Below are 25,644 nucleotides of genomic sequence, written 5' to 3'. Positions count from 1 at the left end.
GAAAGCTGGTAGAGACATACCCAAAAAGATTTGCAACTGTAATTGCAGCGAAAGGTGGTTGTACAAAGTATTGACTCAGAGGGGCTGAATACAAATGCACGCCACACTTTTCAGATATTTGTAAAACATTTTGAAAACCATTTATCATTTTCCTTCCACTTCACAATTATGTGCTACTTTGTGTTGGTCGATCACATAAAATTCCAATAAAACACATTTACGTTTTTGAGTGTAACATGACAAAAATGTGGAAAATTTCAAGGGGTATGAATACTTTTTCAAGGCATTGTGTAATATATACATGAGTATCTCAGTTCTTTTTGTAAAATGTTTGCGCTTCGGAAAAGCTACCTCAAAATTCTTATAAGCTAATACATACGATCTTACTCCCAGCTGTCTAAAAACATATATACATTATCTTTCTATGATTCTCTATTATATTGTTTACTTAAAAAATGGGCTTTATAAATAAAAAAAGTCTTATTTCAGCTTTGCATAAGGAATAAGGTTTTTATGGGATCTAGTTTCCAGTGAGCTGGATTGCAGGGTAATTCTTTTATTGTTCATTCTTTTTCTGTATTTATTTTCATTGTTGCCCTGCTTTTGATATAAGCCTGAGTGTTCATATATACTACAGGATAGTAATGCATCTGGAGCTGTTTATATTTAAGCATTTCTTTACCACATCCTGCCGTCATGAGTCCAAGAATAGCGAGGGACATACAGTGTGTATAGAAAAGAATCACCTCCCTTTGGGAATGGTGTTATTTGGATGTTGAGCTGTATAGGATTTCCACCAGACATATAGTTTAATGATGAGGCCAAATAATTAAATTTTAGTCTCATCTGACCAAAACACCTTTTTCCATGTGGTCTGAATCTTCAAGGTACATTTTGGCAAAGCTCAGTCGTGACTGCATGTAAAATTTCTTTAAAGAGTAGTGGGTTTTTTTTTTTTGCAACCCTCTCACACAAGCCACATTTGTAGAGAATTTGTGAGATTGTTGACACATGCACACAATGACTACCCTTTGTCAAATTCCTGCAACTGCTTCAGAGTTGCTGTAGGCTTCTTGGTAGCCTCTCTGACCAGTTTCCTCCTGGCTCTTTCAACCAGTTTGGAGCGACGTCCTGATCCAGGGAGGGTCTGTGTTGCACCAAAAATACCTTCCACTTCCTAATAGACTTCACTGTGCTTCTAAGCATTGATAAAGCCTTTGAAATGTTTTTGAATCCATCTCCTGACTTGTGCCTGTCCAGAACTTTATCCCAGAGATCTTTTGACAGTGTCTTGCCATCCATAGTTGATTGCTTGCTTCAGTTGCATTACTAGGGACTGAAAATTCAGTTTAATTTATTTGTTTTTTTTTCCGACATGTTGGTGTTTTATCTTTCAAACGTTAGAAGCTGCACTGAGTAAATACAGCTGAATAAAACAAAAAAACTGTGTGTCTCCATTTCAGGCTGCAAGGCAACTAAATATGATTATTTTAAAAGGAGGGGGGGATTGTGATTCTTTTCTATACCCACTGTATGTGCATGCAATTCCTGTGCGGGCTACACTCAGCAGATGCATTATACTTAGGATTGGTAGAGGGCACTATATGGACAGGAGAATGCTAGCTGCCAGGTTACTTATGAATATTTATGACTTATTTTTTAAGTCACTGTTTTGTGCAGTCTGCATTAAGATCAGCCGAGAACAGGGGCAGACTGACAACTCATGGGGCCCCCGGGCAATAGGGGATCATGGGGCCCCTGTGTCCTTGCCCAAACTCAAAAAACCCTATGAAAAAGGTACCAGGGGCATCTCATAGGGCCCCCTACTGACCCCGGGCCCTTGGGCAGTGCCCGAGTTTCCAAATGGTCAGTCCGCCCCTGGCCGAGAAATAGGTGGAGCTACCACATAAGTCAACTGGGCTAGAAAACAGAACTGGACAATGTTTTTTTTGTCTGTAGCTCATGATGCTATAACCACGTCTGTAGCCATGATTCCCTCTATAATTAAGCCCCACATGGGCTACATGCATGGGGGGGGGGGTCTTCTATGGGTGGAGAACTGAGCTGAAGCCTGACAAATCTTATATCACGACCAGCACCAGCATACTGTGTCACCAGCCACAGGATTTATCTTCTGGAGCATTAGGGTGGTACTGTGTTTTTTTTTTGTTTAGCCTACATTAGCATGTAGATGAAGTCAGGATTGAATAATGAATCATGTGTTCCTTAATGAAAAATAAATGTTTTTTTTTAATCTCTCTATTTCTATTTATCCAATCTAGCAGGAATGTTTAGGTAAGCATTTAAAATAGACCTCTAGCCCCCAAACAAAACTACATGGTACATGCAGCACCACATATCTGTCCATACGCATCATTTGTAACCTCGAAATTTAATGTTTTGTAAACTGCACCATGGGAAGGCCATGCCACCAGTGTCTGCCTGTGTGATCTCATACTGTGCATGCACCAAGTCTTGTACAGAGCATGCACTGTACAAGAACTGGGGCAGCTTGTTGTACATAGTTTTATCTACAAAACGTATCATTTCATACAGCAGCGTATGTGCTTTCCATATGTTTCCCACTGCCCAGTTGACAGGTAACATATGTAGTTCCTAATTATCCACCTAGTTCACCAATTGGCTTCCTATGTCATTTCTTTCCCTCCAGCTTCCTCACTGGCAGTGTATCGGCATCACAATGAATGGAGCAAAGAAAGCAGTAGTAAGCTGATTCACAGAGCATTAATGTATAACTAAAGGCAAATTTTTCTTCAAGTTTTGGATAGAGGGTTTAGAACAGAGATTAGAAAACCTGTCATTTTTTATTGTAGTCTGTGCCCCTGTTAAAGAGATTTACTTTTATTTGTACCGTTTACCATTGTCATTGAAAGTAAAAACACCCCACATTTTCAGCTGTCCCCAAAAAAGTAATAGAGGACATACCTTCCAATGGGGACACTAGTTCTGGTGACCTGGGGGTCCCCAAGAGATTCCCTTAAATTGCAGGGATTTCCTCATGTCCTGTTTTGGCTCTGGGACAGGAAGTGAAAGTAAATCTCCCCAGTGGGGCAAAGAGGGCAAAATATATCTTACATGGGTCATAACTCTCCCTTACTCTGCCCAAAATAAAAAAAGAAGTAGCAAGGTGATCTAGAAGACTAGCAGAGGAAATACCTGGTCAGCGTTACAACTTCCTTGGCAAGTAAAACTATAAATATATACATTTCAATCATGCGTTTATTCATTTTTGTGCAGTTCCACATTACTAAAATTAGATTACTGCTTTTCCCTCCCCCCACTCCAAATATGAAATATTGCATATGAAACTGTTGTATTTTCCTTTCCAAACAACAGGTGGTGCTCACTGCATCTTTTACATGCATTTTCCAAGCTACATGTAGCTATTAATTTATTTTTATTAGATAATTATTAAAAATTGTCTTTTTTCCATACATACAAAGCGCAGACAACATGTAACAAAAACCTCTTATCCATAACAGATATACTAATTAGTGTACCACTTCAGTATTCATTACATTATACAATATGAAGCATTTATCCATGAATAGACATTATTCCTGTTTATTATAGTGCTATAAATTATTTTTAATACAACTTGCAATTGTTATCTCTTTTCTTTACACCAGTGTGTGCTTTTATCTACATATTCTACCTTCCATAAAAACCTAACATTCAAAATTACTTATAAAAGTTTGCTACGATCTCTGTAGGGGTTAATCCTGTAGCGTCTAACCAGGGTCCCCATATTTTTGCAAACTTCCTTAAAACATTCCGGTTTAATACAGACAAACTTCCTTTCTTATTGCATCATTAACTGCTTTTATCCACTCTGCGCAGGTTGGTGGAGTTGATGTCAACCATCGCTGCGCAATACGTTTCTGGGCTTTAAATAAGCATCTGAGCAATGCTCATCCCATGGGGATGTTCTGGGCCAGGGCATCAGACTGACGCCTCCGGGACCCGTCATCCACAGCACGGGCACAAAGAGTTCCCACGCTTGCAGATGACCCTGGACAAAGCTCACGCTCCCGAGAAGCGCATCCCGTGTCCAGGGGGCGTGCCTCGTTGCCAAGCGATGAGGCACGCCGGCCCCGGCTCGCCCACAGTTGCCAGGATGACCGGAGAGTGTTCTGCATCAGCTTAAGAAGGCTGATGCTGGGCTTTCTGGCCGTTGCATTCCACTCCGCTGTGCAGTCACGGAGGGAACCCAGCTACGGCGGGACCCTCGTGACCAGACTCTGCTGAGACCCCCAAGCCTAGGTGGGAGATCGCCGGCCAGCCACCTGAGACCCCAGCTAAGGGGATTGCCTGCCAGCCACCTGAGACCCCAGCTAAGGGGATTGCCTGCCAGCCACCTGAGACCCCAGCTAAGGGCATTGCCTGCCAGCCACCGGAGACCCCCAAGCCAAGGGGGATTGCCTGCCTGTGGCCTGGGACCCCAAAGCCAAGGGATATTGCCTGCCTGCTGCCTGAGACCCCAAGTCTAGGGGAGAGACCGCCTGTTAGCTGCCGGAGACCCCTAAGCCTAGGAGAGACCTCCGGACCCCAACAGGTACCTGTGTCCTATTACCTTACCCCTGGGAGACCGGGCACCCTGTCGGATCCGTGAGCATATGTCTCCCCGTTTCACCTGAACTGTTGCTGTGATGATCCCTTGTCGGATTATAATCTGCCACAGAGAATTTTCCTTTACCCTTGGTGCTGGACTATAAGAGCTTTAGCCCCCTTCTTGCTGTCCCCCCCTAGTGGCGAGACCACCCTCCCGGCAATCCCCCCATTGAGTGACTGTAATTTTTTGTCTCAATAAAGCTTTGTGTGTTTGCCATCTACTCTGTGTGTTCTGTCCTGCCTACCCTCCGTCATAACCTATATAATTTAGGGCATCTCCAGACCATATGGATGACATCATCAGTCGGATCCCCGTATCGCAGGAACGTAGCATCTAGCTGCTGTCCAAATTTAAACAAGTTAGGGAGGGTATGATACCTCGTATGCAGCAAAAAATAGGAGATTTTTAGTGAAGGGGACAAAGAAACGAATGGCACCGATTCTAAATATATACTTTCGTTATATTCCTCATGTCTTCCACCCTTCTCTCTCTTCCAGGAAGATCAGCATTCCCTTCCAATGCCGCTATATATTTACTAGCATTAAAATCTGAAATCAATCCTTTAGACGAAGGTTGTGTAAATTACTGAGTGAAGAAACAGTTCCTCACTCCATTTTAATGAGGTCTCCTTAAACTGCATACCTAAAGCATGTCTAATTTGTAAATCCTTATAAAAAGGATTGATTCAGAAAAGCATACTCCTCTGTTAATTCCTAAAATAATTTTAATGTTGTGGATTTATACAACTGAGGAAGAAGAGTTACCCCATAATTTTCCAATTCTTTAATTATGTCTATACTTTAAAGTTCCTGTAAATATTTATTGTCCTAAAGAGGGGAACATTTAGTAAATCCCTAGTAACCTAACAGAGACTTAACTGATTTCCACAACTTTGTTAACAGCAGTAATCTAGAACATTTCAAAGAAAAGGAATATGCTTCTATAGCCTCTATTAACATATTGTGCCAAGTACATGACAGTATCATATCTCTACATGAATCAACACCTATTAATGATTCACAATTACTCAAATGCTGCATCTGTGCTGCAAGAAAATCTCTCTGTGGTAGAGCTAACCCATCAGATCTTTTGGTAGCTGTAATGTACGTAAAACGTATCCTGGCCAAGCCCCTCTTTCAGATTCTCTAAAAATAATATCTATCTTCTGAAACCATTGCTTTGGGATCCAAATCGAAGAATTGTGTAGTACATATAAAAGATGCGGTATCCAAATTAACTTCCGTTACAGCAACCCACCACTGCGGCCAATATACATGTAACCTGCATTATGTGCTCTGTGGTTCCTGTGTGCACCATATATAAACAATTCAAAAGAACAAATCAAATCTGTTACAGATTCTGTATACATGGCCAGTTCTTGTAAAAATGTATTTAAATTTGTGGATGAAAACATTCAGTGGGGTTTTATTTCCACGAAAGCAAGAGAAGTATCAAGCATCCTATGGTAACCCCCCCCCCCCAGAGTAAAATGTACAATATAATAAAAGTAAAACGTATTGAACATATCACTATTTTTCTCAGTAAATAGATTTTTAAAAGGTGCTATTGACATGAAATTGTTACCACATGTCGGTAACAACCAAAGCTAACTATACAAAGAAACCAAAACAAATAAGTTGTGCAATGAAATGGAATGATACAGGGAAAAAGTATTGAACACATGATGAAAGGGAGGAGCAAAAAGGTATGGAAAGCCAAGACACCAGCTGAAATCTATTAGTAATTAGAAAGCAATCCTGCCCCTTGTCAGTGCAAATTAATATCAGCTGGTTCAGTCTCAACTGATGGCCTCATGATGGAACATCTCATGATGGGTAAAAGGAAAGGGTTCCCTCAAGACCTTCCCAGCCTTGTTGTTGCAAAACATACTGATGGCATTGGTTACAGAAGGATTTCTAAACCTTTGAATGCTCCAGTGAGTACTGTTGAGCCATACTCTGTAAATGGAGAGAACATCATTTCACTATAAACCAGCCATGACCAGGTGCTCCTCGCAAGATTTCTAACAGGAGTGAAAAGAATTATCAGAAGAGTTGTCCATGTGCCAAAGACTACTTGTGGAGAGCTTCAGAAAGACCTGGAATTAGCAGGCACAATTGTTTTAAAGAAAAATGATAAGTAATGCCCTCAAATCGCCATGGCCTTTATGCACGCTCACCATGCAAGACTCCACTGCTGAAGAAAAAGCATATTGAAGCTTGGTTAACGTTTACTGCACAACATTTAGACAAGCCTGTGAAAAACTGGGAGAATATATTCTGGTCAGATGGGACCAAAATGTAACTCTCTGGATGTGAAAGCATGTTCAATACTTTTTCCCTGCGTCATTCTATTTTATTACACACAACTTAATTTCTGAACTTATTTGTTTCGGTCTCTCTACATGTATGGGTGGCATGGGTTGTTACTGACATGTGGTGAACATTTCATGTCAACAGCACATTTATAAATATATTTACTGAGAAAAATGGTGTTCCAATCACCTCCATGGCTACAGGTGTATAAAATGAAGCACCTAGTCATGCAGGCTGCTTCTACAAACATTAGTGAAAGAGTGGATCACTCTCAGGAGCTCAGTGAATTCAAGCATGGTACCGTGATAGGTTGCCACCTGTGCAATAAGTCCATCTATGAAATTTCCTTGTTCTTAAAGTGGAAGCAACTGGGAACAGTAAAATCAGCCACGAAGTGGTAGGCTACGTAAATTGATAGAGCGGGGTCTGCTCATGCTGAAGCGCACAGTCTGCAGAGTCAATAGCTAAAGACCTCCAAACGTTGTGTGGCCTTCAGATTAGCACAACAGTGCATAGAAAGCTTCATGAAATGGGGTTCCATGGCTGAGCAGCTGCATCCCAGCCTTACATCACCAAGTGCAATGCAAAGCGTCGGATACAGTGGCGTAAAGCATACCACTACTGAAATCTAGAGCAGTGGAGACACGCTCTCTGGAGTGATGAATCAAGCTTCTCTGTCTGGCAATCCGATGGATGCGTCTGGGTTTGGTGGTTGCCTGGAGAACGGTACTTGCCTGACTGCATTGTCCCAAGTGTACAGTTTGGTGGAAGGGGATTATAGTATGGGGTTGTTTTTCAGGGGTTGGGCTTGGCCCCTTAGTTCCACTGAAGGGAACTCTTAAGGCGTCGGCATACAGAGACATTTTGGACAATTTTAAGCTCCCAACTTTGTGGGAACAGTTTGGGGATGACCCCTTCCTCTTCCAACATTACTGCGCACCAGTTCACAAACAAGGTCCATAAAGACATGGATAAGCGAGTTTGGAGTGGAGGAACTTGACTGGCCTGCACAGAGTCCTGACACCTCAACCCGATAGAACACCTTTGGGATGAATTATCACAGAGACTGCGAGCCAGGCCTTCTCGTCCAATATCAATGCCTGACCTCACAAATGCGCTTCTGGAAGAATGTTCAAACATTCCCATAGAGACACTAGTAAACCTTGTGGACAGCCTTCCCAGAAGAGTTGAAACAGTTACAGCTGCAAAGAGTGAGCCAACTCAATACTGAACCCTACAAAATAAGACTGGGACGCCATTAATTAAGCTCATGTGCGCGTAATGGTAGGCTTCCCAATACTATATATATATATATATACATACATATATACACACACACACACACACACACATATATATACACACATACATATGTACATATATATATATACACATATACACACACAGTGTGTATACCATCATGGCCAAAAATATTGGCACCCCTGTATTTCTGTCAGATAATGCACCACTTTGCCCAGAAAATTGTTGTAATTACAAATATTTAGGCATTCTTGTGTTTATTTCTTTTGTTTGTAACGAAAAGCCAAATCTGACACATTTCATGCAAAAACACCAAAAATGGACTGGAGAAAACTATTGGCACCCTCAAGCACACCCCTTGGAAAAAATAACTGAACTAAATCGCTTCCTGTAACTATCGATTAGTTTCTTACACCTCTACAGGAATTTTGGACCTCTTCTTTCGCCACCTGCTCCAGGTTTCTCAGATTGGAAGGGCTCTTTTTTCCAACTGCTGTTTTGAGATCCCTCCACAGGTGCTCTATGGGATTTAGATCTGGACTCCTTGCTGGCAAGTTCAGTACTCTCCAGCGCTTTGTCTTAAACCATTTCTGGGTGCTTTTTGACATGTGCTTTGGGTCACTGTCCTGCTGTAAGACCCAACTTTTTGACAATGAGCCTTACAATGCACCTCAGAATTATTTGGTTGTCTTCAGTTTTCAGAATGCCATGAACACAGTTAAAACATGCAGTGCTTGAAGCAGCAAAGCAACCTAGATTGTAAGCTCCAAGGAGCAGGGCCCTCCTATTTTTCTTGTATTGAACTGTATTTTCTCCCTTTATACTGTAAAGTGCTGAGCAAACTATTGGCACTATATAAATCCTGTATAATAATAATAATAACTCCAAAGTATCAGTGAACATCCACCATGTTCGACTGTAGGGACTGTATTCTTTCCTTTAAAGGAAACTTTTTTCTGACAACAGGAGAATGATGGGCTTTACCAAAAAGCTGTAATTGTGTTTTGTCTGTCCACAGAACATTCTCCCAAAAGGATTTTGCCTTCCTCAGGTAAGTTTTGATAAACTCCAGTCTGGCTTTATGTTTATGTGTCAACAATGCAAACTGACATAGTTGTGCCCTGTGTCTGAAAGTCAGCTTGAATTTGTCTGGAAGTTGATCGAGGTTCTTTTGCCACCATTTGGACAATCCTTTGCTGCAATCTTTGATCAATTTTTCTCTTTCATCCATGTACAGGCCGATTAGCTACAGTGCCATGGGCTGTAAACGTCTTAATGTTGTGCACAGTGGACATTAAGATCTCTGGAGATGGACTTGTAACATTGAGATTGTCCATGCTTTTCAACAATTATTGTTCTCAAATCCTCAGACAATTATTTGCTGCGCTTTCTCTTCTCCATGCTAAATGTAAAACACAGATGCACAACAGAAACGTTGAGTCAATTTTTCACCATTTTAACTGGTTGCCGGTGTGATGTCTATATTGTCAGCACCTGAAATTGATACAGGTGAGTTTAATTACAAATTACAGGAGCATCACAAACTTGAAATGCAATTATTTCATAAAATTTTGAAAAGGAGGCAATAATTTAGTCCAGTCCATTTTTGGAGTTTTGCGTTGAATGTGTCAGTTTTGGCTTTTAGTTTCTACACTTGTAAACAATACAAACAAAATAAACATGATAATGCCTAAACATTTGTAAATGCAACAATATTCTGGGCGAAGAACCTGCAGTCCAGACCTCAGAAATGTTGAGCAGTCAGAATCCTATATCAGGCAAGACAAAATTACTCTACTAGAACTCCAGCAACTGGTCTCCTCAGATGTTTACAGAGTTTTGTTAAAAGAAGGAGTGCTACACCAGGGCAAATATGGCCCAGCCCAACTTTGACTTGTGGAGCTGTCATCTCTTTCAAAATTACCTTATTTTTTTCCTTAAAATAGTACATTTTCTCAGTGTAAACATTTGATATGTTTTCCATTTTCTATTGTGAACAACATATGGGTTTATGAGATTCACAAATCATAGCATTCTGCCTTTCTGTAGATTTTGTCCTAACTATATATACATACACTACATACACACACTATATAAAATTCAATTTGCCCCTGATTGAGGCTTTCCTGTAGTTGCAGAAATCCCAGCACCTTTCGAGGGGCTTATTGGACAACTACCTTTCATTATTCCATTGTATGTAGTTCTAATCACAGTACTGCAAATAGATTGAGCTGTGTCTGCACACAGAGTTTGTACTGAAATCCTCACAAGCACACTTGTCAATGTATAGGAGCGTTTTGAATCAGTGCCAAAAGTCAAAGAAGAGGCCCATTCACTGACTTCAAACACCTGCCAGACACAGAAAACGACTGACTATGTACAAAGAAGACTAATCAACCCCAGCTACAAAAAAAGGGTTTCTAGTTAGCTTGAAATGTTGAATATGCAAAATAATTAATACTCTTCCATCTCCTAAAACCTTTCCTAAATACAATATATTTGAATATTGATTTGCTTTTAGTATTAGGGCAAAATAAATATATATATAAAAAAAAAATGTACTACAACAAAGACACCCATAGAGGGAACAGTGCAATAAATGAACCCCATTGACCTCTAATAGATATTGTGTGAAGGGTTTACCAATATACTAATCCTTTTTACATTATTCTTTGAATACATATAAACCACTGCAATATTGTCAATTAAAACACATATACATATACAGTACATACTAATTATTATCAAAAATACTTTTGCACGTTTGGAAGGCATAGGTCTCTGTTAGTAGAAAAGTAACACAGGCAAGTAAAAATAAAGCAATCCTCTCTTGCATAAAAAAGGTATAAAGGCAACAAACACTTGCTCAGAACATAATATTGGAACGGGGACTCTCTCAAAAGTACACGATGACAGTTTAAAAAAAAAAAGCATTGAACAAAAGTACAATAAAACTGCCCCAGTCTCTTATTCTTTACATTAAAAAAAGTTATATTTAAATGGTGAAAATGTCATTATGCAACAAGACTTTGAAGATCACTTTGATAGTTTTTCCTTCCCCAAGGAGCTCATTACTGGTATTTTGGTGGAGACAGCACTGCTGACAGAAACAGGCCCCCTTATTAAACATTTTCTTTAATACAGGGCTCTCAGCAGACTTAATCATGCCATTTACAAGCCCAGCTAACAATATCAGTTGGCATATGGAAGATAAAGGCTTGATGCTCCCTTCTGCTAAGGTTTCATTGTAGTCATTTTGTAAAGTAACAACAGAGAGTGTTCATTATTTATTACTTACCAAGTCCTAAAAGATCAATGGTCATTTCTGGGGCTCTTTTTGGACTAGCTTTAACCTCTAACTGTGGCTCCTTTTTCAATACCTGTGAAAAGCAGTAAAGCATTCATTAATTAGGTACTTAAGGGAAAGCAACGGAACATTTATTCTTTCCTGGTATATTTAATACAGTCTGTAATAGTTTGTAAAAGCACATTCCAGGTTCTTTTCGAACATATAATGCAGTTCAAAATGATACTACCAAAAGACATACATTTACTAACTGCAACATAATGAATCAGTTCTCTGTAAAAGTAAACTCCCTGACCTATTTTAGATGCTGGCAATGACATAATGAATCTTCAAGTAAAATGTAGTGGTAGTAAAATTATCCGAAAGCATGTTTAGGTTTTTTAAATGCTGGCGCAAAAATAAAATACTCAGCAATTCTAACAAATAAGGTTACAAAAGAATAAAGGTATGTCAGCATTCATGCCTCACACAGGTAACATTTTAGTACAGGTTATAAAAACTAGTATAAGCAAGATATATATGAATAGTCATTAGGAACCCAAGGGCACAATTTAACATATAGCTGTATAGATGGTATTTACACAATAGGTTTGTATGGAGGAGAGAGGGAAGAACATAGCTGTATGTTCCCTATGAATTTATCCATTTTCTCTGATTGGGCACAAGCTTCTATGTCCTTGACCCTTAAACTGCAGGATAAAAAAAAATCTTGGATAAGGGTCAGGTAAGTGTAATGATGAGCACTACGCTTACCTCTGTGCACCTACCTACAGATCTTCAGGTGTGAAGGTTACAGCATGCAACATGCCACTCTGACAGTACCTAGAATTAGTTGTTAGATCTATAAAAGTCTCTTGGGTTTCACAGACAGTTGCACACTATTCTGTTGGGAGCAGAAAGGTATGGTCTTTAATTTTATACCTGAAGTTCTCTAGATTTCCCTTTCATCCTAGGTTTCTTCTTTAAAGCAGGCAATGGAAAATACAAGATGACAGGACCAATAAGTAAATGGTGACAAAATGTACACACTCCATCGTGTAACTCGTTCTCTAACATTGCATGCTAGGAATTGATACACTTCCTAAGCACTGTAACATTTAATTACATTTTTCCTCTGTTAATGTCCAAAAAAGTGAGAAAATAATTGTTTATCAAATTTGTTGGTAGGACATATAAATTAACTCCAAGACAGTTGAACCTACTCTACCCTTGGTAAAGTATGCAAATTCAGTGCTCTAAATAGGATGGCAGGTATGGATAGTGTTGACCTAATTCAAAGCAGATGTTAACCAGTTAACCTGCCACAGATGACGCACATATACAGACAAAAGATGACTGAATGTCCTCATCACATAAATGTGGATTGTTGAAAAAAAATTATATATACACTGTACATATAAAACATATATCTATATTTCTCTCTACATACAGTGTGTGTGTGTAAAATAAATATATTATCTCTCTCTCTATATATATATCTACATCTATATATCTATCTATACAGTATACATACATACACATACTGTATATATATATACACACAGTATATATATTCCACACACAAACACACATACAGTGTGCATTAACCACTTCCCGTTCGTAGGATGTCATATCTCTTTGAAGTGGAGATATCGGGATTATTCCTGCAACTCAGCTACAAAAATGTTAAAGCCCTCTGTAATTCTAAACTGGTATCCTGTAAAAATTTTAAAGCATCGCCAATGGAGATTATTAAATACCAAGGGCATGTGCAATTTTAAAGCATTACTTATTATTTAACTATTTACTTGTTAGATATATATTATATAAAATAATTTGTCTATTTTACCAAAAAAATGGGTTTCATATTTTTTTTTGCATTCAAATTCATTAAAGTGTATTTTTTAAAAAAATGCATTTGAAAATCACTGCGTAAATACAGTATGATAAATTCCAACACCCACAATTTTATTCTCTAGGGCCTCTGAGTAAATATATATTATGTTTGGGGGGTTTTGAGTAATTTTCTAGGTAAAAAAAAATTAGGGTTTTTTTTATTAGGACAGAAATGCCCGAGTACGCCCGGGTGGGAAGTGGTTAAATTCGGCTTCATAAGGAGTTTAGTCACAGTCTGGCATTTACAGCCATCACAGCATCTGCTTTTGACTGACAGCTGACCAACCTCATGTGCAAGATTCTATCTTTGGCTTAACACTTGCAGTGTCCAACCTATTTAGAGAACATTTCTAAACACATATAAATGCAGGTACTGTGTCTGAGTGTGAGTGGTATCACTGATATCATTTGGACTGGACATTTAGCTGTCTTCAGGAACTTCAATACACAAGCAAAAAATGATCTGGGGAAACATAAAAGTTGTTTTTACCACCCAGAAAACCCTTGCCTTCAGAAGAGCTAAGCACAGCTTTAAAATAGGAGACATTTTGATATTCTGCAATCTGATGATTGACTTTATACTGTTTTACCACTACATGGGGATCATGATTGATTCACCAACTAAAAAAAGTGAGGCATGAAAAGTTAAAAAAAAAAAAAAATTACCAAATAAAAAAAAAAACAAAAAAAAAAAAACACATTTTTCTTAATTTGTAATGAAATTTTGCAAAGATAACCTACCTACATAAATTTAGTATAACATATAATCTGCTACATTTCTTAGGTAAAAAATAACCCAAATCAGTGTATATTATTTAGTCTGTGTGAAAAGTTAGAGACTACAAACTATGGTATATACAATATATTGTCAAAAGTATTGGGATACCCTTCCAAATCATTGGATTCAGGTGTTCCAATCACCTCCATGGCCCACAGATGTATAAAATCAAGCACCTAGGCATGCAGACAGCTTCTACAAACATTTGTGAAAGAATGGGTCGCTCTCTGGAGCTCAGTGAGTTCAAGCATGGTACTGTGATAGGTTGTCACCTGTGCAATAAGTCCATCTATGAAATTTCCTTGCTACTAAATATTACATGGTCAACTGTTAGTGGTATTATAACAAAGTGGAAGCAACTGGGAACAACAGCAACTCAGCCATGAAGTGGTGGGCCATGTCAAATGAAAGAGTGGTGTCAGCGCATGCTGAAGCACATAGTGCGCAGAAGTCGCCATCTGCAGAGTCAATAGCTAAAAGACCTCCAAATTTTGTGTGGCCTGCAGATTAGCACAACAGTACATAGAGAGCTTCATGAAATGTGTTTCCATGGCAGAGCAGGTACATCCAAGCCTTATATCACCAAATGCAATGCAAAGCGTTGGATGCAGAGGTGCAAAGCATTCTGCCACTAGACTCTAGAGAACTAGAAATGTATTCCCTGGAGTGACGAATGGCGCTTCTCTGTCCAGCAATTCGATAGACATGTCTGGGTTTGGCGGTTACCAGGAGAACTGTACTTGCCTGACTGCATTGTGCCAAGTGTAGAGGAGTGGAGGGGGGATTATGGTGTGGGGTTGTTTTTCAGGGGTTGGGCTTGGCCCCTTAGTTGACACTCTTAAGGTGTCATCATACCAAGACATTTTAGACAATTTCATGCTCCCAACTTTGTGGGAACAGTTTGGGGATGGCCCCTTCCTGTTCCAACATTACTGTGCACCAATGCACAAAGCAAGGTCCATAAAGACATGGATGAGCAAGTTTGGGGTGGAGGAATTTGACTGCCCTGCACAGTCCTGACCTCAGCCCAAATTGAAGCTGTTAATTTTTAAGTTTTTGTTTTTCCCATTTTTTTCATACTCATCACCAGTGCAGTACAGTGTGATATGACTGATGTGGCGGGGTGTGTGTGTGTGATATGACTGATGTGGCGGGGTGTGTGTGTGTGATATGACTGATGTGGCGGGGTGTGTGTGTGTGATATGACTGATGTGGCGGGGTGTGTGTGTGTGATATGACTGATGTGGCGGGGTGTGTGTGTGTGATATGACTGATGTGGCGGGGTGTGTGTGTGTGATATGACTGATGTGGCGGGGTGTGTGTGTGTGATATGACTGATGTGGCGGGGTGTGTGTGTGTGATATGACTGATGTGGCGGGGTGTGTGTGTGTGATATGACTGATGTGGCGGGGTGTGTGTGTGTGATATGACTGATGTGGCGGGGTGTGTGTGTGTGATATGACTGATGTGGCGGGGTGTGTGTGTGTGATATGACTGATGTGGCGGGGTGTGTGTGTGTGATATGACTGATGTGGCGGGGTGTGTGTGTGTGATATGACTGATGTGGCGGGGTGTGTGTGTGTGATATGACTGATGTGGCGGGGTGTGTGTGTGTGTGTGTGTGTGTGTGTGTGTGTGTGTGTGTGTAAAGTTTTTCTTCAAACTTCCCTCTTTTTTTTTTTCTCTATTAACATACACTGTCACTGTACTACTCGGGGACGGGTGGGGGGGGGGGGGGGGGGGGGTGATATTGATCAGGGATTGTTTTTTCTTTTTATACGGATTGCTTATAATGGTGGTGACCGCTGTTGTAAGCAATCATTTTAATGGTCATGAATGGCTTTCATTCACAACACCATGCTTACTATTCTGATGTTGTAATTGGCTACTGCTAATCGCATGGTGCAGGGTGCTCTGATTGGCCCAGGTACCATGTGATAGTTGTGGGCCAATCACAGCATCACAACACTATGCAAGCAGTCATGAATAAAAGCCATTCATGAAAGTTCTGCTTACATGTTAATATGTGATTGCCATGACTGCTGTGAGCAGTCAGGTACAGAGCACTGTGATTTGCTGTGTTCAGAGGACACAGTGGTCAAAGTATTGCACGCCCTAGTTCCCATGTACACCACGGCACATGGGTACATTGAGGTGCCTGGGGAAGCAGTCTGCCCACAGTGAATGTACTGATGGTGGTCGGCAAGCATTTATTAGCACTGTTGCCACTTCTTAGCCATTAAACATTTCCGCTTTGTATTCTACTTTATGTTGCATTCTTAAAAGCAGAAACTTAACTATAACAGTTTGAAAAAAATTATTGTTCTTCAACAAAATAACATACATTTCATAATTATGCTACCAAAATTAGTGTGTGCTGTAAATTACTCCTAGAATAAGCTCCTGTTTCTTCTTGCTAGAGACCACCAGTTTGTACAAGTGCAGAGGAGTCACTTCCTTACTGGAAACTCTCCCCCTCTCCTTTGCCGCAAAGACTGTATGTCACTTTCTTCAATTAAAACGTGAATTTCTTATTTTTTTGTCTGCCAATGAGGGAGAAAAGAGAGAATCAGGGAAGATGACATGCTATCCCTGTAAGTTTAAAGCCGGCCATACAGGGATCAAAATTCGGCCAGTTCAGCAGGGACCAGCCAATATTCTATAACTGTATGGGCAGGCTGACTGCACCCAAGTTGAGCCATCATATTTTTTTCATTCGACTACTGTCAAAGGCTATAGTCACTAGCAGTAATCATTGTGTCCTGCCAGCCAGGAAGTCTCCCCACGCCCCTCCACCAGCAAAACACAATAGCGCTGTGGAAGGCATTCACCCATCAACACGGACTGTGCTGTTTGGGAAATCGAGCAATTTTCTTTCCTTCCACCTGTGGTGGAAGGAAAGAGAATCGAGTCATCTAAGAGCTATTTAACGCTTTTATGTCTCCCTGGCAGCAGAGTTAGTCCTGTCATTTCTCCTGCTTTTCTTTTCTCCCTGCCTAATCTGTGTTCCCTTGGTACAGTCTGTCATTCCTGTTGCTATCTTTCTCCTTCATTGATAATAAATCTTAAAGCTGCCAGTTGATCGGCCTCAAATGGCCATGATTTTAGACACAGTGCTGAGATTAGAGAGCAACTGATGATGTGCAGAGGAGGGTATGAGAATGCATTACTGGTTATTAAACAGTAAAAAGGAGCTTATTTTTTATTACACTAGTTTTTATTGATTTTTAAAGGCAAACATAAAGAACAACGCCTGTGGTGGAAAGATAGGAGACAAAGGAACATCAGAAGTAACCAATGAAAACCTACTAACATTTTAGGTAACGCCAGGCTGCTACAGAGGCATTAAGTAGCATTCAGTAGTGTAAGAGTATATTGAGATTAAGGTTGCACAAGGAGCTATAATAATAAGCAAAAGAATTACCAATATCTTGAGGATAAAGAATTTTATGTTGACCATGAGGGTGAATAAGATGGATAATTTTGTTTTTGGTCCTCTGATATTCAAGTCTGTTGGCTAAAAGTTTTCACGCTGTTTTTCACTTGAAAAGTGTTGATTTTTCAAAGAGCGAACAGCTTTATCAAACTGCTGAAAGAGCAGTCCCCTAAGCTTTCTAATCTGAGGTTAAGTAAAGTGGAGGAGCGAGTAGGGTCCGGAAGCGACTTGTTAGATTCTAGCTTATGAATTTCCAACAGGGTATCTAAACGTTTAGTATATTGTTTCTTGGCAAAAGCACAGGCTTGAATAATTATGCCTCATGTACGCTTTATGGGCATTTCATACAAGAAAGGCATCATCTGTAGATAGGACATTGGTATTGAAATATTCTCGGAGATGCCGAGTAAGCAGTTTAGCAGTGGAAGGGTTATTTATAACCTTGGAGTAAAATCTCCAAAGGTACACTGGCTTACAGGACACCTTCTCCACATAGTGTGTAATAGCAAGATGGCCCTACCAGGGGATATCTAAGATGGAGGAGGAGGAGGTCTGCTGATGAAGCCACTTATTCATCACAAACATATCAATGCGAGTATAAGCTTTATGCCTTAGAGAGAAGAAAGTGAAGTCCTTCTCAGTGGCATGATGGCTGCACAAAGCATCATATAAGTTCTCTGAGTAGAGAATGGAATGGAAAGTATGTACGATTCTTTTAGGAAGAGATGAAGAATCCATGGAGGGGTCCACTGTGAGGTTAAAGTGTCCGCAAATTAGACAATGACCTCAAATGGCAGCAATCTTCTGGAAAAACTTGTGGAGAAACCATAACTGGTGTGAACGTGGGGCATATAAGTTCACCTGGGTATATTGGGGAGCATTGATTTCACAGAGCAAGATAATATATCTGCCATTTGGATCCAGCAGGGAGTCCAGCAAGGTAAAGGACAAAGAGCTTTTAATTGTAGTCAGTCAGATTTGCAAGGAGCAAAGGCCATAAAGACATATGGGAAATCCCTAAGGCTGCATTTCAGGGCTATTGGAAACTTGGAAGGAAGTCTCTTGGGCACAAAAAATATCAGCCTGGAGTTTGGAAGCCTCTTTCCCCATGAAAGATCTCTTGGCAGGATGGTTCAATCTTTTAGTATTTAAAGAGACAATTTTAAATCCCATAATGATTGAAAGGTAAAATGAAGGTAGAGGCAGTCCAATTTTCCAAAGGAAATGGAAGTGTGCTGTATAATGGAAGGCCTGTGTCTGTGCCAGAGTCCAGCATAATGAACTGTGCCTACAGATCAAGATGGTAAGAACAGAGGGAAAAAGAACAATCGTTCCACTGGAACATCTTTGAAGATTGCATGGGGGGTGGTAACTCTAGGAGGTGGCTGTGAGTCTTCCGGGAGTATAGCCTATTTACAAAGCACTTGGAGGCCTTCCTCTAGAGAGGTGATAGTTTCACCATTGTGAATGATAAACAGGCTGCAGGGTACCGCCAGTGGTGCACAATTCTATGGTTTCCGAGGGCTTTGGTGATTGTCGTGAGTCCTGTGCCTTTGCAGAGTGTGTTGTGACAAATCAGGGAGTAGCCGTAATTTAGAACAATGATCCAGAAGCTGTTCAGTATGCTGAAAGGCACAGAGGATTTTTTTCTTTTTCTTGATAGAAATTAATGCTGAGCAGCATATCTCACAGTACAGCCTGTGGTAGATATGTTGGCTTATGAATGCGACTGATTCTGTCAATGGTGATGTCTTTCCTGCGTCAGAGAGCGATCCACACATTTGAAAAGATGCATATAGTAGAAAAAAAACTGAGCAGATTGTACAGATTCCAGGATACCATGAATTTTGTCAGGGCGTAACTCATTTGCTAGATCAGCTACTTTCGCTTTAAGCCACGCCAAGTCATCACTGTGAGTTGCATGGGCATCCACAAGGGTATGGGAGGAGGAGATGAATTCCCTGAGTTTATTCTCCATGTGCCCCACCCTGCCTCCCTCTTTAAATCAATGAGAACAGAACGGGTCTGCTTGCAGGGATGCTCTAAGCGACAGAAACATGTCCTTTAAGGTGGAGTTGGACAAAGATTGGCCTGAGGTGGGGAAGGAGGCTATGGGTTCTGGAGCAGACGGCAGAATAGTAGGTTAATGGCTCACCTCTACATCATCCTGGAGGGCACCTTGAGTCCCTTTGGGGTCTGGATTTTGCAAGGCTATGGGTAGATGGGGTGGAAGATCAAAATCCTGGAGCCCCTGGAGCAGAGAGAGGCTCCATGCATTACTGCACAGCACTGTTACCCTGTAGACAGTGTACAGTAGTCTTAGATGGACATGTAGTTTTAAATAGACTTCAAGTATACCACAAACAAAATTACAGCCCCACTTCAGTTAGCCCGTTTTAGCAGTTAAACAAACATTTTCTTTCCTTTGGGAAAAAAAAACAAAAAAACAAAAGAAGACATGAAAAGGCGACCATTGCAGCACCACCTACAGTTCTTTTTAGTTTCCCCCTCTAACGGCCTATTTTGCTAAAAGAGCTTGGTCAGCACAAAAACATAAAAAAAAAAAAAATCATCAAGTCTTGCGAATTAAAAAAGGAATTTATATAGATTAATATGATTACCCTAGGTATTAAACAGCAAGGACTTACAAGAACATAGCATTAATTGCCGTCATTGCAATGAGACGCAATTGACAAAATCTTCCAGGGTTTTTATCCTTTCCCTAATCACCTACTGTACCCAAAGTGTGTGTGTGTATATATATATATATATATATATATATATATATATATATATATATATATATATATATATATATATTTACACTAGATACCTGCCATGAGATAGATATGGGGCCTGCCATTAGCAAACCTCTTCCTAACAAAAAAAAAAGTTATCTGGCTGCTCTGCCAAATTACTAGGTTCAATACCTTCTAAGACAATGACCCTGAACAAACTGATCAAGAAAGTCTGAGAAAAGTCTCTATTTGTAAGCATGTTCTGATTAGAGGTCAGCAGTGACTATAGTCTCTGGTGAGAAGTTCATTTTAAAAGGTAACTGCATTTCAGCAGCATTGATAGCTAGATATATTTTTAGCTTTTGACAGGTTCCCTTTACATTATATGCTTTATCTTTGGCACAACACGGTGAGGTGGTAATTTACCTACTATATTATTTAGGCTGGAACCTACATATAAGGTACAACAGACACTTGGTTCTAAAAAGCAAAATAGAGATTTAGTCTCTGAATGCAGTACATGTACTCCTACAATGCTTTGCTTCTTATTAAGACCATATTTCAAGGATATGTGTTTCTGAAGGTTTCCCTGAGACCATCTTGAAAAACTTGGCATTATCTGATAATTAACAATAAGCTGAAGGTCACCATCTCCAAGGAGGAGACAGGTAGAGGGCTTGACTGGTAAACTAAGCTTGTCAAGTCGTGACACTGGCATTGCAATAGAGACCTCAAGAAAAAACAAAAAAAAATCCCAGGGAGTAAAAGGGCATTGAAAGAGCGGAGAGATGCACTTTAACCTAGCTGAGCAATTAAAGGTTTTGAGATGTCTGAAAAAAGACATTCCATCTTCATTATACTTTTCCTGCTGCAGACCCAAGTGTCTTATGATGCTCTTAAAACACTGGCTGAGCTTTCTACTAATGTAAACACAAAGTTAATGAATGGATATAGCTATAATTGTCAGTAGCAGGTTTAGAAAGGATATATATTTTCACTGATTCCACTCTTGGCTAATAAAGCTTTCAATCAGAAGGCTGAAATACAAATCTTACAGCACTTCTGACACAGGACGAAATCAGTCAACTGCAAAAAGACAAAAGGGTGGGCATACTTCATTTTGTTGTATGACACTTAAAAACAAGTCTAAGCATGGTAGTCACCTAATAAAATATAATTTGCTTCACATTATGTTGAAAAAATGTCTTCCACAAATGACAGAAGTCCTAATTTCAGCAAAGCTACCTATTTGCGAATTGCTCATACTGCCAGATACGAAAAGATTTAATCAAACTACATTTTTATTTAAAACCTGGATCTTCTAAAACTGGACAGTAGTAACTGTAGCATATAGTGTAAAAACATGTCTATTGGGTAGAAAACACAAAAAAAAAAACCCACAATTTTTTCTTAATAGTAAGTGGAGATCCTCCTGCGCTGCTGAGAGTGAAAAAATAATGGCATAAGCAGCCAACACCCGATCCTATACCTAAATCAGGACAATGCAATATAATAAACAAAAAATGGTGCAGCGCTATTTTTACACATACAAATTATAAAATCAGCGGATACAGATCAGTAAACAAACGCATATACAGTTATAAAGCCTACAGGTGCGTAAGATCTGCCAGGATCTTTTAAGGTGGTAAAAGGTGCAGAAGAAAAACATGCGGTCCAATAGGACCCAAACTCGTGACTTGAACCTGTCCCTCGCTGGGACCAATCCCCAATATTCAAGTGTGATCTGCACAAAAAAAAGGAGGTGGGTCCCTATAAAGGGATATATATTGCAAACAAGTGCTCAGTGTACCATTCGCATTTGTTATAAATCAAGTGTAAACATTAATGTCCATATTGAACCATCATACATGCTAATGGCAAGAGTAACACAATAATTTTCTCCTTATACGGGTGCTCCAGTGTTAGTGCAAGTGGTGAGTGTAAATTCTAAACGGCCAGCATGCCCGCTCACCTTCCTGCTGCGACCCTACAAGGGTCAAAACACTTTTTGGATCTCCCTGGATCCTGCACACAATCTCCAGGTAGGTAAGATATCACAGCCCTTTACTGGTCTCCCCTTCCAGCTTCTCTTCCATGTACAGGTGACCATAGGCTTACCAATATGTAAAGACCATGTAGGTCTTAAAAACTGTATATGTGAGTAAAAATATATATGTATTAAAAAATGGGGGAAAAAAAAAAAAAAGGTGAAAAAAAGGGAAGGAGAAACCAGTAAAGGGAGTTTTCCACAACAGAGCTGAGGAAACAGCAGCCAACCTCCTAGGACACTTTGGAGGTGGGTTTACACCCCGGTCACATCAAGCCCAATTTTGAAATCATGCGACTTACAATGAAGTCGCACGATTTCAAAGTTGGGAGACATGCCAATTGCAGGTGCGATTTGCAAGACATCTGATACAGATGTCTATGAAAAAAAGCACGAAAAGCATATACTACTTTAGAAATTGTTGCAGCTCCGACCAAGTTGGAACCGCACCAATTTGCATGCTGTAATTGCAGACAATAGGGTGCGACTTGGCATACAATTTGCAAGTTGCATGGCATGCCAAGTCGCACCCAGTGCGACCGGGGTGTTATACAGGGGTTCGCTTAAAATGTTTGATTTGTTGATTAAATGGTAGTATAAACCATTTGTTTAAGACTTACTACAATTGCGTGCCCCTAAATTTAATAAAGAAAATACGATTCAGGAGTTTATGCTAGTTGTGTTAAACACACTAAATTATTTTTTTTTTTTACTATATGCCTTGAGTTTGACTTTAAATGCTAAAAACATGCATTGCTGTTTTAGAACACAATTAGAATAATACAAACACTTCAGGTCGGCTTTTTTTTTCCCAGGGAGACAGGCTGAGGACAACATTTGCAAACTCATCCATATTTTACACCAACGCAAAATACCAGGGTTCCTTTTACCCTTAGACATATACAAGGAGTTTGACTCGCTTTCCTGGGATTATGTAGTTTATATGTTTCCGCTCTGGGGGTTTGGGGACGCTTTCCTTACCTGGATTAAAGTTTTATACTCATCTCCTTCGACTTCAGTTAAGTATGCTTTTTTTTTCTCCACGTCCTTCCAGATATTTTAGGGTACGACACAGGGCTGACCACTATCACCTGCACTTTTTATTCTAGCCTTCAAACCCCTAACTGCGGCTCTCTGAAACAATCCAGATATATCCAGTGTCCTCTATGCAGGCAACCACTGCAAGGCAAACTTTTAAGCAGAAGATGACCTCCTGGTTTCTTACTAATCCCTTTATTACCCTTGCCAATCTACAGGTTATATTGGACCGACTCTTGGCTATATCTAGCCTCCGAATTAACCTCTCCAAAACAACTGCACTGAACATCACTCTCCCTGATGACCTGGTCGAGCGCTTACAGGTACAATTCCCATATGTTTGGGAGTCACATTCTATAGATTACCTGGGAATTAAACTCACTGCCTCTTATTCTACTTTGTTTTTGGCTAATTATTATCCTTTATTACAATCTCTGACCTCTCTCCTTACTTTGGGGCAGTTTCCTTCTCTGGCATGGATTGGTCAGATATATGCTGTCAAAATGATGATCTTGCCCAAGGCCCTTTACTATTTTCACACCTTACCTATACATGTTCCTTCGTTCTTCCTTCGTCTTTTACAGAACAGGATTCCCCATTTTATCTGGGTTCATAAATGCCCCAGAGATTCCAGATGAACTCTATATACTCAAACTGCAAGGTGGCTTGCGAGTTCCTAATATTTCCACATATTTGGTAGCCCAAATCTCTCAACTCTCCATGCTCTACGCCACAACTAATATTTCACTATGGGTACTCCAGGAACTGCCCAACTGTGCCCCGATTTCCTTGCATGCCTTGCTTTGGCTTCCATATGAAATTGTGCCCTTCGACTTTGAGCCCTGTTATGCTTCACAGTCTGTAGACATGGGACTGTTAGGCATTAAGGCAACCTCATGTCCCCTTTTTTTTTCCTTTCCTGCCGATCACTCAATCCTCTCTTCCCCCCAGGATTAGACCTGGTGGACTTCCCACAGCTTTATTAAGGCACACAGCTTCCTAACCATCTGCTCATTCCCATCCTGGGAGGCCCTTCAAGAGACGCACAAGAATCCACAATGGGAACACTACCATTATCTGCAAATACGACATTGAATTTCGTCCCTCCATCGTACTTCCACACATCCTTCTCACAAACCTCCTTTTGAGCACACTTGTCTGCATTCTCCCTGGGTAGTAGCAACAAGTGTTTCAGGAATTGTGGTCAGCATGGGGATGTACTGCATAATTGGTGGTCATGCCCATGTTTGATAGGCTTCTGGTCTAGGGATTTTGGTCTGCTGCAAACGGTGCTTCAGGTGATGGAGCGCAAGGATGCCAGGTTGGCTCTTTTGCATTGCCCTATTCCAAGCCTTTTCACACTGCAGCAGAAATTGGCTTCCTATCATTTTATCTCTGCAAAACAAGTATAGCTCAAGTCTGGAAGAGTCCCTCGGTTGCCTTCTAGGGTGTGAAAACGCAATGACTGCCATGATGGTCAATGAACAAACGTCCAGCATTCTGAAAGACTCACATCCAAAATTCCTTAAAGTTTGGGAACTCTGGATAAACTATTCCTACCAAGCCTTACCTCCCACCAGTTATGGCCTCTTAAAGTTGCTGCCTGCGCCAGTCCTGGATCTTTGATACCCTTCCTTTCCTTTCTCTTGTCCCTCTCTCTTTCCCTACATTTTCCTTTCTTACTTTTTCTCCTTCAATAGTTTTTTATTATTGTTGCAGAAAAAGATATCGTACAACTCAAATTACCCACTCAGGGGAGATTGCTAAAAGTCCAGTTAATCTTGCATGGATAGAAAAATGTGCAACAACCATTTTAACAAGATAGAAGCCAAAAAGACAACTGCAGGGGTGGAACAGTCGGTATATATATATATATTTTATTTTTTTTTCTCGGCCCGGACGAATGCCCCATATAAATAAGACAAAAAGTAGAAAGAAGGAGAGTGAACCAACAGGCAGTCCTAGGAAAAGGAAGAAAAGTGGAGAAGAGGGGAGAAACGACAGGAGAGAGTTGGAGGGGATAAGTCCTGCAGGCTAGGGTAGAAATTTCAACTGCTATAGGTGCGCAGGCTTGTTGGGCGTAGTGTAGGGAGAGCAAACAACCACCAGGGAGTGCAAATGTTAAAAAAAATTACGTGTATCATGTAAGATGCTGGACATCTTCTCATTAACCATCAAGGTGGTTAGAATGTTCTGAACCACTACAAAAAGCAATGA

General features: G+C 40.2%; 1 protein-coding gene across 2 annotated transcripts in view; it reads right to left on the bottom strand.

Moving 5' to 3' along the window:
- SMAP1 (small ArfGAP 1) overlaps positions 1–25,644 on the bottom strand; it is a 369,562-nt gene that overhangs the window by 100,695 nt on the left and 243,223 nt on the right. For both annotated transcript variants that reach the window (XM_089681336.1, XM_089681337.1), the window contains one exon: positions 11,507–11,588. In XM_089681336.1, coding sequence (XP_089537462.1) covers positions 11,507–11,588 — 82 coding nt within the window. The remainder of the gene's footprint in view (positions 1–11,506; positions 11,589–25,644) is intronic.

Source organism: Staurois parvus, unplaced genomic scaffold (assembly GCF_062004578.1).
Source record: "Staurois parvus isolate SC_StPar_1 unplaced genomic scaffold, SC_StPar_1.0 ptg000264l, whole genome shotgun sequence".
In the NCBI taxonomy this organism is placed as follows: domain Eukaryota; kingdom Metazoa; phylum Chordata; class Amphibia; order Anura; family Ranidae; genus Staurois; species Staurois parvus.
This window is presented reverse-complemented; position numbering and strand designations above follow the sequence as displayed.